The 14,619-nt window shown below is 39.4% G+C and overlaps 1 protein-coding gene across 3 annotated transcripts in view; it reads left to right on the forward strand.

The window, feature by feature from the left end:
- The window catches only part of lrp4 (low density lipoprotein receptor-related protein 4), a 112,666-nt gene that overhangs the window by 69,411 nt on the left and 28,636 nt on the right, over nt 1–14,619 (forward strand). For all 3 annotated transcript variants that reach the window (XM_016674710.1, XM_007558765.2, XM_007558767.2), the window contains exons 3-10: nt 376–492; nt 5,969–6,082; nt 6,172–6,288; nt 7,745–7,873; nt 11,896–12,015; nt 12,111–12,236; nt 12,883–13,008; nt 13,889–14,023. In XM_016674710.1, the coding sequence (XP_016530196.1) occupies nt 376–492; nt 5,969–6,082; nt 6,172–6,288; nt 7,745–7,873; nt 11,896–12,015; nt 12,111–12,236; nt 12,883–13,008; nt 13,889–14,023 (984 nt within the window). The remainder of the gene's footprint in view (nt 1–375; nt 493–5,968; nt 6,083–6,171; nt 6,289–7,744; nt 7,874–11,895; nt 12,016–12,110; nt 12,237–12,882; nt 13,009–13,888; nt 14,024–14,619) is intronic.

Raw genomic sequence — 14,619 nt, forward strand, 5'->3', positions numbered from 1 at the left:
TATGTCTTTACTAGTCTTGTACATCTACCGACCAGAGAATAGTTGCCAATTTGTCTTTGCAAAGTTTCACAAACCTATTCAGGTCAGATGAAGAGAATCTGTGATCAGCAAGTGTCAAAGTACCGCCACAGATTCTCAGTTGGGAATAAGTTTAGACTTTGAAAGAGCGATGTTAACACATGAATACGCTTTGATCTGAAGTATTCTATTTCATCTCTTAAGCTGCTTGTCCTGCTGGGAGGTGAACTTGCGATAAGGTCTCAAGGTTTTCTTCCATAATCTTACTGCATTTAGCTCCATCTGTGCCTTCTCTCCTGGACTGTTTTTGTTTGCACGTTGCTAACAGTCTGGTCGTCTGTACTTGTGTGTCTGCAGTGCTCCCTACCTGCTCACCGCTGGACTTCCACTGTGACAACGGGAAATGTATCCGTCGCTCCTGGGTTTGCGATGGAGACAACGACTGCGAAGACGACTCAGACGAACAAGACTGCCGTGAGTACAGATCCTCTTCAGCGACGACACACGCCTCGTGTTGCTTTTGCCTACTGTGGACTCCATGTTTAGTCACAGATTCACAAACTTCTTTAACACTCTTGAGTGCAAAGGAGGGATTTATTGAAGTGGACAAATGCTTAGGACAGGCATGCATGCTAAAATGTATGTTTTATTACTTATTGGTGCAAATCCAGCAGTTTATCACACTGAACAGACAATACTTTTAAATCCTTATTCTGTTTCCATTTTGACATGGTGTATGTTTTATGTGCGTGTGTGTGTGTGTGTGTGTGTGTGTGTGTGTCTGTGTGTAAGGCTACACCAAAATATCCCCCAGCTGTCAGCCATGCAAAAGTGGACCCAATGGGTGAAGTCAGCACTGTCTATTTCTGAGACAGGTATTTATGTATCAGTGCATCGCTGCTTGGCGAATGTGTGCTGCTACATTTCCATCTTTGTTGGGATTCTTTTGAGAAGGTAGACATCTTCCAAAATGCTTCAAGAAAATTTCTAGAAGTGATAAAACATTAATAAAAACATTTGCAGCCAAATCCTACCAAGAAACATCTGAACTATTAACTCCAGCTATGGGATCATAAATAAGGTTTAAGACTGGATTCAATGTTGTTGAACATTCTTTCTGTAAATTCAGACAAAATATTAGCTATTTGGCCACATAAAAAGAAACATAGAGAACTGAAGTTGTGACTTTGAAACCTAAAAGCACAGTAGCTATTGCACCAAGGTGGTGGCAGCTTAATGCTGTGTGGCTTTTCTGCCAGTAAGGCTGGCACACAGCAGGTATTGGATGTAATATTGAATGTATTGTAATGTTCATATTAAATCATTTACTGGATGGTTAAATGCTGGAGATAATTTACAAGAACATTTTTGAGAAATTTACTCTCTTTTTTTTTGACCCACATCATGAACTTTATTCATGCCAAAATGAATAAGGAACAGTTGAAGTACAAAACTAGAGAGTAGAATCACAAGTGCACAAGTCTATGTGTTAATTCTGAGTTTGTTCTTTTAAATGTTCAAATCTCAGTAGTTTCAGTTGCCCATAACTCTCCCTATTAGATCACTTTTTATTCAACTGCTTTTAACCCGTCTTTGCTTTTCTTTGAGCTAATGCTGAATTCAGGACTATGTGCAATGGGAGTTAACTGGCAGCGGCTGCCCGAGGCTCCTGTCTACAAGCTCAGAGCAATTTGTCTTACTTACTTACGACAACGTGGAATTTGAGAAGATCACAAAATCTTAAATAAGGAGGTGGCTTTTCAGAGCTGAAGCCATTAGGTCAGTTGTGACTGCTGTGGCTGTAACCCAAGAGCCTGCTGGTGGGTGCCGCTGGAAGAAGCCATTAAACAAAATAATGAAGCGTTTTGTGTTTGATTTACTCTGGAGTGACATGGTGACATTTTGACCTGATAAAGAGCACTTAACAAACACTCAGAGATCATCAGTGTCATTAGGATTTATTCTCTGGTTACCAAAAACACCTGAAATGAACTCCAAAGCCGCATAATGTTTGCATTTATGTTTTACTTTGACCTGTGTTTGATCCGTTTCAGAGCCAGTCATTTATGTTTAACCTGAGAATTGCACAAATTGATTTACTTTGCCATCTTTTGTCAGAATGGAAGGGGGGATTAACTTGTCTTTAATTAAAAAGCAGCTCCAGCCATTAAGAGTAAAAATGAAACCTCTTAGACAATCCAGCAGACACAGCTGTCACTCTGAGTGTTTTCTGCAATACTTCTTGTTTTTCTACGGCAGGTACAGGCTACCTCTTTGTCCTCTGAAAGCTGTTTCTTATCCATCATCCAGCGATATCTCCTCCACTCCTGACCCACATACTGTATCTGCCGCCAGACACTGAATCACTTCCTGATGGGGGGTCTGTCTGCTCCTGGCAAAGCTGGCTATGAATTTTTCATCCTCATGCCCAGTAAATTCCCCCCTCATTTTTGCTCTCCCCTCTCCACAACGAATTGGCTTTATTTCATTATTTAGAGACGGGGAGACAATCCTCCACGCTTGGCTGGAGATAAAGCAGTTTTCAAGATTCCAGACAAAAACCTGCGTCTGAGGTGTGTTGTTTCTGTGTTGAGGTGTGTGTTCCTACGTGAGATATTCTGGATTCATAAAGTCTGAAAAGACAATTCACAAAGGAAAAAAACAAAACAAAAACACTATTTCATGGCATACACACACACACTTTGGGGGGCCTTGTAACGACTCCCAGTGGCCTTTGCCCTTTGACGTTTGGCTGCTGTGTGAGTGATGAGCGTCTCCAGGGTTTGTTGACCTTTGACCTCTCTCTGTTTACCTCATGGACAGAGGAGAGGGATGATGGAAAAGACAGAAGAAGGAGCAAATCAATTGTTGTCTTGCATCCTGAATAATAGATCAAATGAGAGCATTTGTCAATTGTGTTGAGGAAATTAAATTTTAATTTGGACCCACCCAAAGCTGTCTGTGCTTTGAAATGTATTTATTTTTAATAAAGGACAGGGGTTGGTGTCGGCCAGGTTTAATGTAAAGCTCAAATCAAGAAAGAGTAATTTCTTGCAGAATGTTTACTTGACATTCATGACTATTAGCTGCAAAGAAATCCTGAAAATGTCTGAACCCACTGTAGCTTTGATACTAAATATTGATACTACTACCTGTTTTTATTATGTGTAAATGGCTCACAATATATTTAGCATTTGATTTTCAATAAAAGTGCCAGAGGAGCTAAAGGATTTCAATAGAAAGCAAACAAAAACATTTTTTATGGCATACTTTGTAAGATCCACAAAGTATATAATTGCATCTGCCTTTTCTTTCCTCTGCCTTGAACATGAATTTCTCTCCATCATCTTGCAGAACCTTTGCTTAAAATAACTGAAAGGGATTTACAAAAAATAGTCTATCATGTAAAACAAAAACAGAATCTCCAATGTCGTGTAACATCTGTCACATGTAATAAATAATACAAGTTATTTCAAACATCTTTTGCGCTATAAGATCCTGAAACAATTGTATTTGTCTAGGGGAATGTTTCACTGCTTCTCTTCTTCTCCATATGCCATTTTAACTCGCTTTGATTTTTAAGGCAAGACAGCACACACCAGCTGCAAAGTTGTATTTTTTTAACAATTTCATTTTTTGATAATTTGCAACCAGAATTCAACAATAAGTCCCAGGAATTACATAGCTAAAAATAAATACCTTAAGTTGCATAAAGTGATCACACAATACTAAAAAGATGCAATATTAGAGTAACCTGATAGTGAAGTATATAAGGTTATTCAGTTGCTATGTTGACCTGACTTTGTTTGACAAAATATGTTTAAGTTAAAGTTTATTACACATTTTCTACCAAAGTCCCACAAAATTATAAAAATGAAGTGTAACTTAAACAAATGAAGCTCAAATAAAAAAAGACAAAATAAAAGCCTAGAATTTCTATACTAAACTAAAACTAAAAGCTTTTTTCACCTGCCTTTTAACTGTAACTAAATATGAGTCTTTTCTTTTTGTAAATAAAATAATTTAAGATAACAAACATATTGCACATTGTGATATTTGTTACTTATGTTGCTTGGTTGTGATTAAACCATTGTACAAACGTGCAGAAATAATCCACAGTATATAATGCCGATTTATGTTTTCGCATCCACCTGAATAATGTGCAGTTGCGCCACTGCTGCTAGCACAATGTTGTGTTACACCAGAGGATAAAATGAAACATGGAACAGGATTACAGTAGAACTTTCTCCTCCCAGTTTGTTCCTCCAATCTTTTGGCATCCTGCTGGTTTTGCCTCTTTGACTCTGCGTCAGTCTGTCTCTTATGCACACACAGTAGTGTTAAATAAAAGATTATCTTCTGGTTGCCATCCATCACTGGTTTTCCTTGATCAACCTGTTAACTTGGCTACCGTCGTGCCCACAGCTGGGGGTCGCCATTGATTGTGGCAGCAGTGATTTTAGAAACTTAATCAGTGGCAAGAAGATTAGCAGTGGAAATCACTAATGTAATAATTCCTTCCTAAATGTTTCAACTTAACCTATTACCTGGAAAATGTCTTCCTCACATTTAGCATGATTGATCAAGAGAAGAAAACAAACGGTCAGAGTTTCTGTTAATTGGTCGTTCATTCAAAGTGGCTTGAAATTGAAGCAAGCTCAGAAATTCATCATTGAGTACAGGACTTTTGATAATTGTACTGATACACTGAGCTCATGGCCCCTTTTTCGAACACCCCTGAAGGGGACATGATGGGTCATAAAACACGCCCTCATCGGTATTCTGTCACTAGAAAATTGTGCTCACTTTGTGTTTAGTTGCTGTACTTGTTAGTTGAGGGTCGTAGCTCTGTCGACTGATCTGCCCTCGCAAATGCAGTTTTACTGGAGGGAGTATGTTTTACCCTTCAGTGGCAAAAAACTGAGTTCAGGGGCCACACATAAATCGGAATCCCCCCAATCAAAGACATGCACTTCACTGATTAATGAATGCCCTGAGGTTATTGCTTAATAAGCTCCTCGGGGTTTTTGGCAGTAATGTGACGCCATAGGTTAGACTATTTAATGTATAGAGCATGGTAGGCATTGTGCTTTGTTGCATTTCCCATTTTGCTCCATTGTTAGATCTTAAATCATCATCTATAGGTTATCCAAGAGAAGAGTAATTCATATTGTAAATTATCAGATTTTAAAATTAGATCCGTTTACCTTGTGCACAAAAACACACATCACAGATTCCTCACTGTTTCGTATAGGGATCAGGGGGAGAAATGAAGCCAGAATGGAAAAATCAAACCAAATGAAAAGGATAAAACAGAGCAACTTTGATATAGCTTGAATGGTGACGACTTCCACAGATGAAGAGGGTTGTGACTTTCTGACGCATCTGTTGTCTGTTCAGAAGCGACCCTTTGGTTTGTTTTCCTTTTTAGGGCAAGTAACACTGCTCATCTGACACTATAATCTAATTATCCTTTAGTAAACTTCTTCCTTTTACAGAACACTTTTGTCTTTCCATTATCACCATTTTTCTTGCTTGGTGTGCAATTAGATTAGTCTGTTCAAAATGATCTATATCTCAGTTTTTTCAGCTTTTTAAATATTGAATTCAGTTTTTCCATACCACATTTGTCAATAATCAGGAATTCTTCTTTATCAGTAATATTTTAAAGGTCAGTGACTGTGAAGATAACCCATTTATTCTTCTTTTCAAACCATTTGAGATTAGCTTTCATTGAAAGTCTTTCTGGCTGAGGTCAAACCACAGTGTACTCTGTATTGGATCAGCTAACTGCCCTCCTTTGGAGCCCCAGATCAGTTTTGGGGGACAAAATGTATCTTCTCTGCTTTCCTCTGAATCGTACAAAAGAGGCAGAGGTTTTAGCTATTTCTCAGCAGAACACTGTATCTGTATTTTTATTATTTTTAAACTGTTTCTTTCCTTCATGCAGCTCCCAGAGAATGCGAAGAGGATGAGTTCCAGTGCCAAAATGGCTACTGCATCCGCAGCCTGTGGCACTGTGACGGCGACAATGATTGTGGTGACAACAGTGACGAGCAGTGTGGTAAGTCCTCCGTGTTGGTGTGTTGTAAAGCAGGCAGAAATCAATTTGTGCAGCCTTCATCTGTAACACGCGTTTGTTTTTCATGTCAGATATGCGCAAATGTTCAGACAAAGAGTTCCGGTGCACAGATGGAAGTTGCATCGCTGAGCACTGGTACTGTGATGGAGACACGGACTGTAAGGACGGATCAGATGAGGAAAATTGCCGTAAGTAACAAAATTAATTATGAATAAATTATTTTGTAGATTTAACAGTGAGGAATAAACTTTCAACTAGAGACTGACGTGGTTGAAGGAAATCATAGAAACTGACATGAGCATGGGAGGTTTTCATGTATGAGATTCTGCACTAGTTTTATTTAGATAAGGTCTCGAGTTTTGGATAAAATCATCAAAATAACAATGTCTACTCCCACACTGATGAGAATCAGATTTATTTATTGATGTGATTAAAACATCAGTTGTTAAGCTTTTAGTCTTTTTACTGGAAACATGAAGACAACTAACAACTTTTTATCTTGGTATTATTGTAATAAAAACCAAATAATCCCTTTTAGAAGCCTTACCATGGCTGTCAGGAATTATATTGTCAATTTTGAACAAAACCTTTTCTTTTAACTAAGGATTCACTGCTGTGAAAATTTGGACTGATATTATCCACCCCTACTTTCAACTGACTTTTCAAACTAGTCGTTTAAATTCTCTTCTTCCTTCTGCAAACTCTAAAAACTTAGGCAACTCTTGATCTGAACCTATGCAGATAAACTGGAGCATGCATTTGTATCCTGCAAGCTCAACCACTGTGGTGCACTTTTGATGCTAGCTCCCTTAAAGCTCTCCAGTGGATCACCAAACATGCAGAGACATACTGGCTCCCTTTTGATTTGGGATTCATAATAACATATTTCTTGGGACATAAAAATACTGCACAAATGCAATAAATTTTCACAGTTGGAAACCTTCAGCGGGGATTGATGTAATTTACAAATTTTGGGAGAATAAACTGGAATGTTTGGGAGTACTGTGGGAACACAAATCCAAGCCTCTTGAGGAAGGGGATTTGAAAGATGCTGACAGGGTCCTGGAAGAGGCTGCAGCTTCAAAAGCTTGGGCTAAAATGCAGAAGCTTAGCTTTACAAGTTTCAATAAGAATGATTTTTTTGTATTTATATGTCGACTGGTTTGGGTCTTGACAGCAATATTTTACTCAACAATATTGTTGAATGAAAAGCTGAATTGAAAAACCACGTGAAAGGGGAGCTGTGATTAATTAATTATGAAGCTTCTAATTAATCAGATTAAATTGTTTCATTCCATCACTTAATTACTTCAAGTGTTCAGTCAATTATCCAGGAAATCCCATTATTCAATTGTAAAGTTGCCAGTTTCAAAAATCTAACTTTACAGGGAAATTTTCTGGGAAATGGCCGACCCTTTCAAAGCCTACAATAAGAGGCAGAGATTTTAGTTTTGTGATCCAGTACTAAAAACTTTATGCAATGGATAACAAAAAGTTTACGGGCCAATAGAGATGTACGATTCTCCTACATTTCATCTTCAGTTGCTAGCCGAATAGAGTCATAGCTTCAAAGAGTTGTAGACAGCCAACTGCTGCAGCGCCTTTCCCAGCATCTGTTTTACATGCTGTTTTGTGCCGCTGCAGCGTCAGATGTGATGACGGCCACCTGCAGCGTGGAGGAGTTCCAGTGTGCATATGGCCGCTGTATCCTGGATATCTACCACTGCGACGGAGATGACGACTGTGGAGACTGGTCAGACGAGTCGGACTGCTGTGAGTTCACCGGCACTGAGAGTCATAAACACGTCCAGCATTAGATGGTTGGATTTTACTCATTTATAATGACTAATACGCAAGGCTAACTCTAGTTTTTCTCTTAATCTTTACTTTGTTGAGGGACGGAATGTAAATAGACCAGTATAACAAGAGATTTGGTTTGAAATACATAATACTGCCATATTTGAGTCGGGTGTCTGAAATAATTCAACAAAATTTAACATTTGTGAATATCATAAATTAACTTGATCCAAATTATCCTGGACACTTGGTAACATCAGATGTCCAGAGGGCCTTTGACTGCTCTGGAGAAAACAGGGAGGATTTCACACTTCTTTTGATGGCTGCATAAGCGTTGTTCTACCACAGGGGGTGCACAAGTGGATTCAAGGGCCAATAACAGCTACTTCAACACTTCTAGGTCCTCTTCAGGGTTTTATTGGGGTTTATTCAGGGCCCTCTTGGGCCCAGAATCAGCTTGACATACACTATTGTAATGTGCTGTGTGTGGTGGCCTTCTGCAAAATATCAGAGTAGGATGAAAGATCAGCAGTGCGTGTCCTGATGTGGTATTTTCCACAAACCTGGCCCTTGAGGCGCACCATCGTGCTTGTTTGATGTTTCTTTGCTCCAAAACACGTGATTAAAGGAACAGAATTACCTCAGCAGCTTCATCTGTGGTTCTGTAGAGGCCTGTCATTTAAAAATCCACTAAAATCAGATTTGCTAAAGGAAACTTCATAATAAACGTGTATTGAGACACCTAAATGATCTCTAGTTCAATGAATTGATCTCTAGTTTTCTGATCTATAAGTAAATAGTGATTTTGTTTTTTATAGTAAGACAGCCATGTTATTCTCTTCTTGCTTTAAGCTTCTGTTGTCTCCTGTAGGTTGTTGATCTGATGTGATTATTTCCTGCTGCAGTGTGCCAGTTGCTCACAGTCCCGCTCTCAAATTAAAAAACAGCTACTGCCTCCGGGTGCTACATCTCTTTAATAAAGACGAAATGCAACATCCCATGTTATTTATTTATTTATGCACTGTTATTTCAATCAGCAGGACGCCTGTTCCAAATGCAGTGATGGGACAAGAACAAGTTCCAAGGGACTCTTTGAAACCCCAAACTAATAACATCCCAATAACTCACAAAGGACCGTTTTAAGTGTTGTGCATAAATTGGCTCAGTGGCACTTATTTGGTTGCAATAATTATTAGCCTGCATTTGCATGAAGAGGCGGCTCTTAAGGGAAGGACCTTGAAGTTTGAGCTGCAGCGTAGCAGAGAGACAGAAAGACGACGACCTGCATTCGTTCAAAGTCCGTTCTTTAGTTGAGATTTCCAAGATTTGCTTTAAAACATCTGCCAACTGCTACTGCTTTTTTGCATGTTGACGCATGACTTCTCTTGACTTAAAAGTAAGAACACGTGTTTGCAATGCAGCTTGTGTTGTCAGCTAATAAAGCTTCTAAATTGTCAGTCATAGTCAGTTTATTCTCCTTCCTACAGAGAGAAAAAAAATCCTCCTACAGAAATTTCAGCTGCTCTCTGTCCTTGATCTCCCATGTGTGATATGCTATGCTCCTCTTATTCACTCTGTTTCATGTTGCTCCACCTTATCTCATGCATACACACACTCAAACACAGGCGGTTCCGTGCCTTTGATGAGTTTATCTTCAGCATGATAACCACAGGTTCAAGGTTTCTCACTGCTATTTGATCACTCATCAGTAGAGGTACATAAATCAGCCAGAAATCCCTGGATCAGCTCAGGCTGTTGATCGGCAGGTCAAGCGTGTGAAAATCTCCACATGTGAATGGCCTAACTAAAGCCCAGAGTTCAATGCAACTAAAAATGTCAGCTTTCAAATGCTGCCAATCCAAACGGAGTGGGATGGAGAGGATCTGCAGAGACAAACTGGAGCTGATATCCCAAAAGAAATGGTAGAAACAACGAAAATTAATGAAAAGTTATTCAACAAACAGAAAGCCATGGGTGTGAATACTGGATTAGCAATGTTTGACAGTAAAAATCAACAACAACAAAAAAGAAATGTCTTAGAAAAGATGTCCATTTGGGGTATCACATCTTTTAAAGACAGTTATGGAGCATTGTGTGAAGATCTTTTAGGAACCAGACACGTCTGTAATGAAACATAATCCAGAAGGAAATTCTGAGGTTTACAGAAATGCAAAAGAAAAACAAACATTTCAAATTTTTTTATAACATTTCAGCATCCTGCTTGCAGATTGTAGGTCCTGACAATCGCTCTGACCTCTCTCTGCTAATTTGCTGCTGTCCTCCACTCTCAATCTGCTCACTTTATTTTTGTTACATTTATTTCTGGCCCATATTCATCCATGTGTGGGGAGCATGGGGGGGGGACTTCCAGTGAATTCTGTTTCATATTTTGTGGACACACTCCCCCTCTTTCACACACTGACACCCTCAGGAGGCATTCCTCAGAGGTATAAGACAGCCCATCCTCAGACAGCATTCCTTGGCATCCACTCTCCAGACACATGAAGGGTGCTTTGTTAGAGGAGAAGTCTCTCTCTCTCCCTCTTGCTCTCTTTCTCTCTCTCTCCTCTTCTTTTGGCTCATGTGAATCTTCACACACACACACACACATACACACACACACACACACACACACACACACACACATCGATATTCTCAAAAATACCCCAACTTGCATGCATCATTACCACATGGGGACAGCTTTTGGCTTCATCGCTGAGCACATGAACTTGGAATTGTTTGCGAGTTGTGTGTGTTTGTCTGTGAGGGAGAAAGTTGCGGATGGATCTCTGGGCGTCTGTGTGTTTCTCCTCGGCGTCCCACACTGATTCACTCACTTTTCCATCTCCGTCTCTGTCTGCTGGTTTCTCTGCGGGGAAAACCACCTGCTGTTTTGATCATCTTTCTCTTCTCCTGCCCAGCCGATAGGCGTGCACACAGAAGCTTCAAGCTCCGCATCAGTTCCCCCTGCCCCTTTTCCTCTACATTTCCTTGCTTGCCATTTCGTTCCCCTTCCATCGCGCTCTCCCTGACGCTTCGATGGGAGCTCACTCCTGCTGTCAGGAGGAAACATGTCAAAGGCGTATTCACACACACAAGCTCACACACGCTGAGGATGTAAGATGCTTATGTTTGATTCAGCTTTAATCTTTTCATCCACCTACATCCTTTTTGTGCTGCCATTTTGGGCTTCACTTTGATCTCATCGCATGTAGCGAGATGGAGAGAGATTTAAAGTTTGAACAGCCAGTATCCGCTTTCAGATAATCATGCAAACAGACAGATTAAACAGGAATAATTAATGATGGTGAGGAGGAAGTATTGCTGGTTTTAGAAATTACTTTTAAACTATGAAACTGAAGGATTAAATTCAGAGGCAGCATGAGGATAAAATGTCTCTACAAGTCCATTTTTAATAACCTAATAAAAGGAAACCTTTTATTAGGTTTCCTTGATTTAGAAAAGGGAAGCCTTTCTAAATCATATGTACATAAATTATTTAAGTGATGTAAATATGATAATTAATTTGAATGAACCCCGTGACGTTTGGACCCTTTTAGATTTATCCATCCTAACAAGAAGAAAACACACAAACGAGCCCAACCATAATATAAAGCTCCTGAATTAGTAAAAGTTGTCCAAAGTTAAAACTTGTATTTTCATTCATTTTTTGAAAATCTTTGGTTATGCCTCTGTTTACTAATAGCCTCGGCAGTTTTACATTTGAAATCCTCTAATTCAACCATTCAACCAAAAAGTTTTTTTTATTAGGAATGAGATGGGCATCTCTGGAAATATAATGAAATATATTTATTGCTGATCAGATTGCATTTTCCACTGGTAGTTTGACAAACTTCTTTCAGAATGAGCTTCATGTCTTTGACCATAATCTTTAGTCTAAAAAATAACATTATAATATTTAATCTTAACTTTTATAACCTGAATATTGTTTCTTTTTAGGACTTACTCTCAGAGCTAAACTCTCTGTATTTGTACAGCTTCCCATCAGCCCTGCAGATCAGTTGAATTCATGTGCAGTAGCGGCATGTGCATCAACTCCGGCTGGAGATGTGATGGCGAGTACGACTGTGACGACCAGTCGGACGAAAAGAACTGCAGTAAGAATCCGCTGATCCTAAAGATCATCGATAAGATCTGTTAGAAATACTCTACAAATATTTTTTGTTTGTTTTGTTTGTTTTTTTTCCTGTAGCTTCATCAATGTGTACAGCTGACCAGTTCCGGTGTGGAACTGGACGTTGTGTGCGGTTGTCATGGCGATGTGATGGTGAGGACGACTGCACAGATCGGAGTGATGAAGAGGGGTGTGAGAAAACTGGTAAGACTTGTAGTTATCTTGTTTTTAGAGGTTAAATATAACCTTCACTTTAAAATGTAGTCATGACAACGGCTGTGAAGAGTCATCCTGTACTGAGAAAATCCTTTTTTTTTTTTTTTTTTTGGATGAGAAATGCAGTTGTTTCTAGAAAACAGTCTTATTGTTTTGACTTCATGTTGATGTGAGATGAACACCATGTACCTCGAGACGCTCTTTGAACAATGTTCAAGTATTGTGAAAAAGCACAAAAAAACTTTCTCACTCTTAGAAACTGTTTTTATTAAATAAAAAAATAATAAAAAATCTTAGGAGAAAATTGTAAACCAGGACACCAGATCTGGTTTACTGTCCTGCAGCTTTTAGATGCATACCCAACACACCTGAAGGAAATGAATGGCCTCTGCAGGGCTAAATGACATCCTGATGGGGGAATCGGCCAATTACGGGATATTGGAGAACAGATGCGTTTGAAAAGTTCTCTTTCACTCTGTAATTGTGCCATGCTCTTTGAAATATTTACACTGTTCAGCTAATAACAAAATGAACTAAGTTCCCCGTATTTTAAATGAACTACAAACAATAGATGTCTACTAAAAACAGACAGTGACTCGTGTCTTATTGTCTGTGTTTTCACACCTCCTTGCAGACAGTCCTCCATGTGCTCCTGATCAGTTCCAGTGTGGGAATGGCCGTTGCATTGGACAGAGAAAAGTGTGTAACGAGGTCAACGACTGCGGTGACGGGACAGATGAACACCCACACCACGACTGCAGTAAGTGTTTCAAGAAAATCAACACCTTTTATTGCAATTAGTCATGAATTCACCACATTAGGTTTAGTGCTTACTCCGTAATTGCTTAGTCACTTCATTTTACATAATGGTTTTCTGATGATCAGAGTTTCCTATGAAAATGTTTTCCTCTTAACCTGGAAAGTTTTCTCTCTGCCGTGTCTTTTATTCTATTTTGAAACCATTTTTCTCAAATAAACGTAGGGCCCTGTCCACACCACATTAATGCCTCAACGACCTCCAACATTAGTACGCTTTTTTTCTTAATAGCTATATCACATCAAAATAGTAGAAGACTTTCGTCTGCTCTAGATGGTTTGCTCACATGGAATTTCCTTAAAGATATTGGAGATTACTGCAATGTATTTATTTTTAAAGGTTTAAGTGTTTGGTTAAGAGAAAGAAACACCATTTGGTTTTTTCTTAGCTATGAGCTGTCAAGCAACAATAGTTTTCTCACCACCTACCTAGAGCCTCTTCAAAACCATTCATGATCTGCCTGATTTTAGTCTTCCAAGCAGTCTGGAGTTGGCCTAAGACCAGAAGTCAGCCGATTATGTTGCAAATAGTTTTGCCACTGAAAAAACTCAGATCTTAACAGGCTCAAGCAAAGGTGAGATTGAGACTCTCGTAATGAAAGACAGGTCACGGTGTCAGCAGAGTCCTATATGTGGCTTCAGTAATGTTTAAATACATTTCTGAAGGAGCATGTTCTGTTTGTGTTGATAAAGTTCAGTAACCTCAAGCCTCACTCCTAAAAGTATTTCCAGGTCCAACATCAAATTTGCCAGATGCTTTTCACATTTTTGCCGAATCAGCAAGCTGTGTTTATGTCCTTGTAATCTTTCTGCACTTCCTGCAGGGCCGCGCTCCAGTGAGGGCAACTGTAACCAGAATAATGGAGGCTGCTTACAGAAGTGTCAGATGGTCAGAGGACTGGTCCAGTGCACCTGTCACAACGGATACCGACTGACCGACGACAACAAATCCTGCCAGGGTATTGCTGTCTTTGTGTTAGTGTGTGTGTGTGGTGTGTGTGGGGGGCACCGGGGGCGTGGATTACAATGTGACAGAGTTTGCTGGTGAAAGTGAGTGAGCAAGGGTGTTAATATTTATGACAACTTGCCAAGTGCTATGTGTTGTCTTCACTGACTTCCTGGGGGTGACATCAAGCCAACATTAATCTGCATGAGGTGCCGCCGCTCTTACCTCCCACTTATGAAGTCTTCATTTATATCCTCCAGAGAGTCTTGGGAAAGTCCAGCACAACTGATAAGTAAATGGTTGAAAATGTCATTTTTCTTTTCCCAGAAACTGAATCAGAAGGAATATATAAAACACCATGCTGACTGGGCTTTGTTAGCTGTTTGTGCACCAGGCATTGTAACTGAATCTGATCTGGTTGAAAAATCAGTAGATGTATATTTAGAACCAAATTACTTAAATGAAAGATGTTATTGTGACTGAACTCAAAACCTTTGGCCAGTGTTGTCAAAATCCAGAGTACGGCATGTTTTAGATGTTTCGGTAGCTGCGTTTCCATTGACCGTATAATAGAGCAATTCGACTTTTCAAAAATAAATTCCCTTAATT

The sequence above is a fragment of the Poecilia formosa genome, unplaced genomic scaffold, assembly GCF_000485575.1.
Source record: "Poecilia formosa unplaced genomic scaffold, Poecilia_formosa-5.1.2 Scaffold99, whole genome shotgun sequence".
NCBI lineage: Eukaryota > Metazoa > Chordata > Actinopteri > Cyprinodontiformes > Poeciliidae > Poecilia > Poecilia formosa.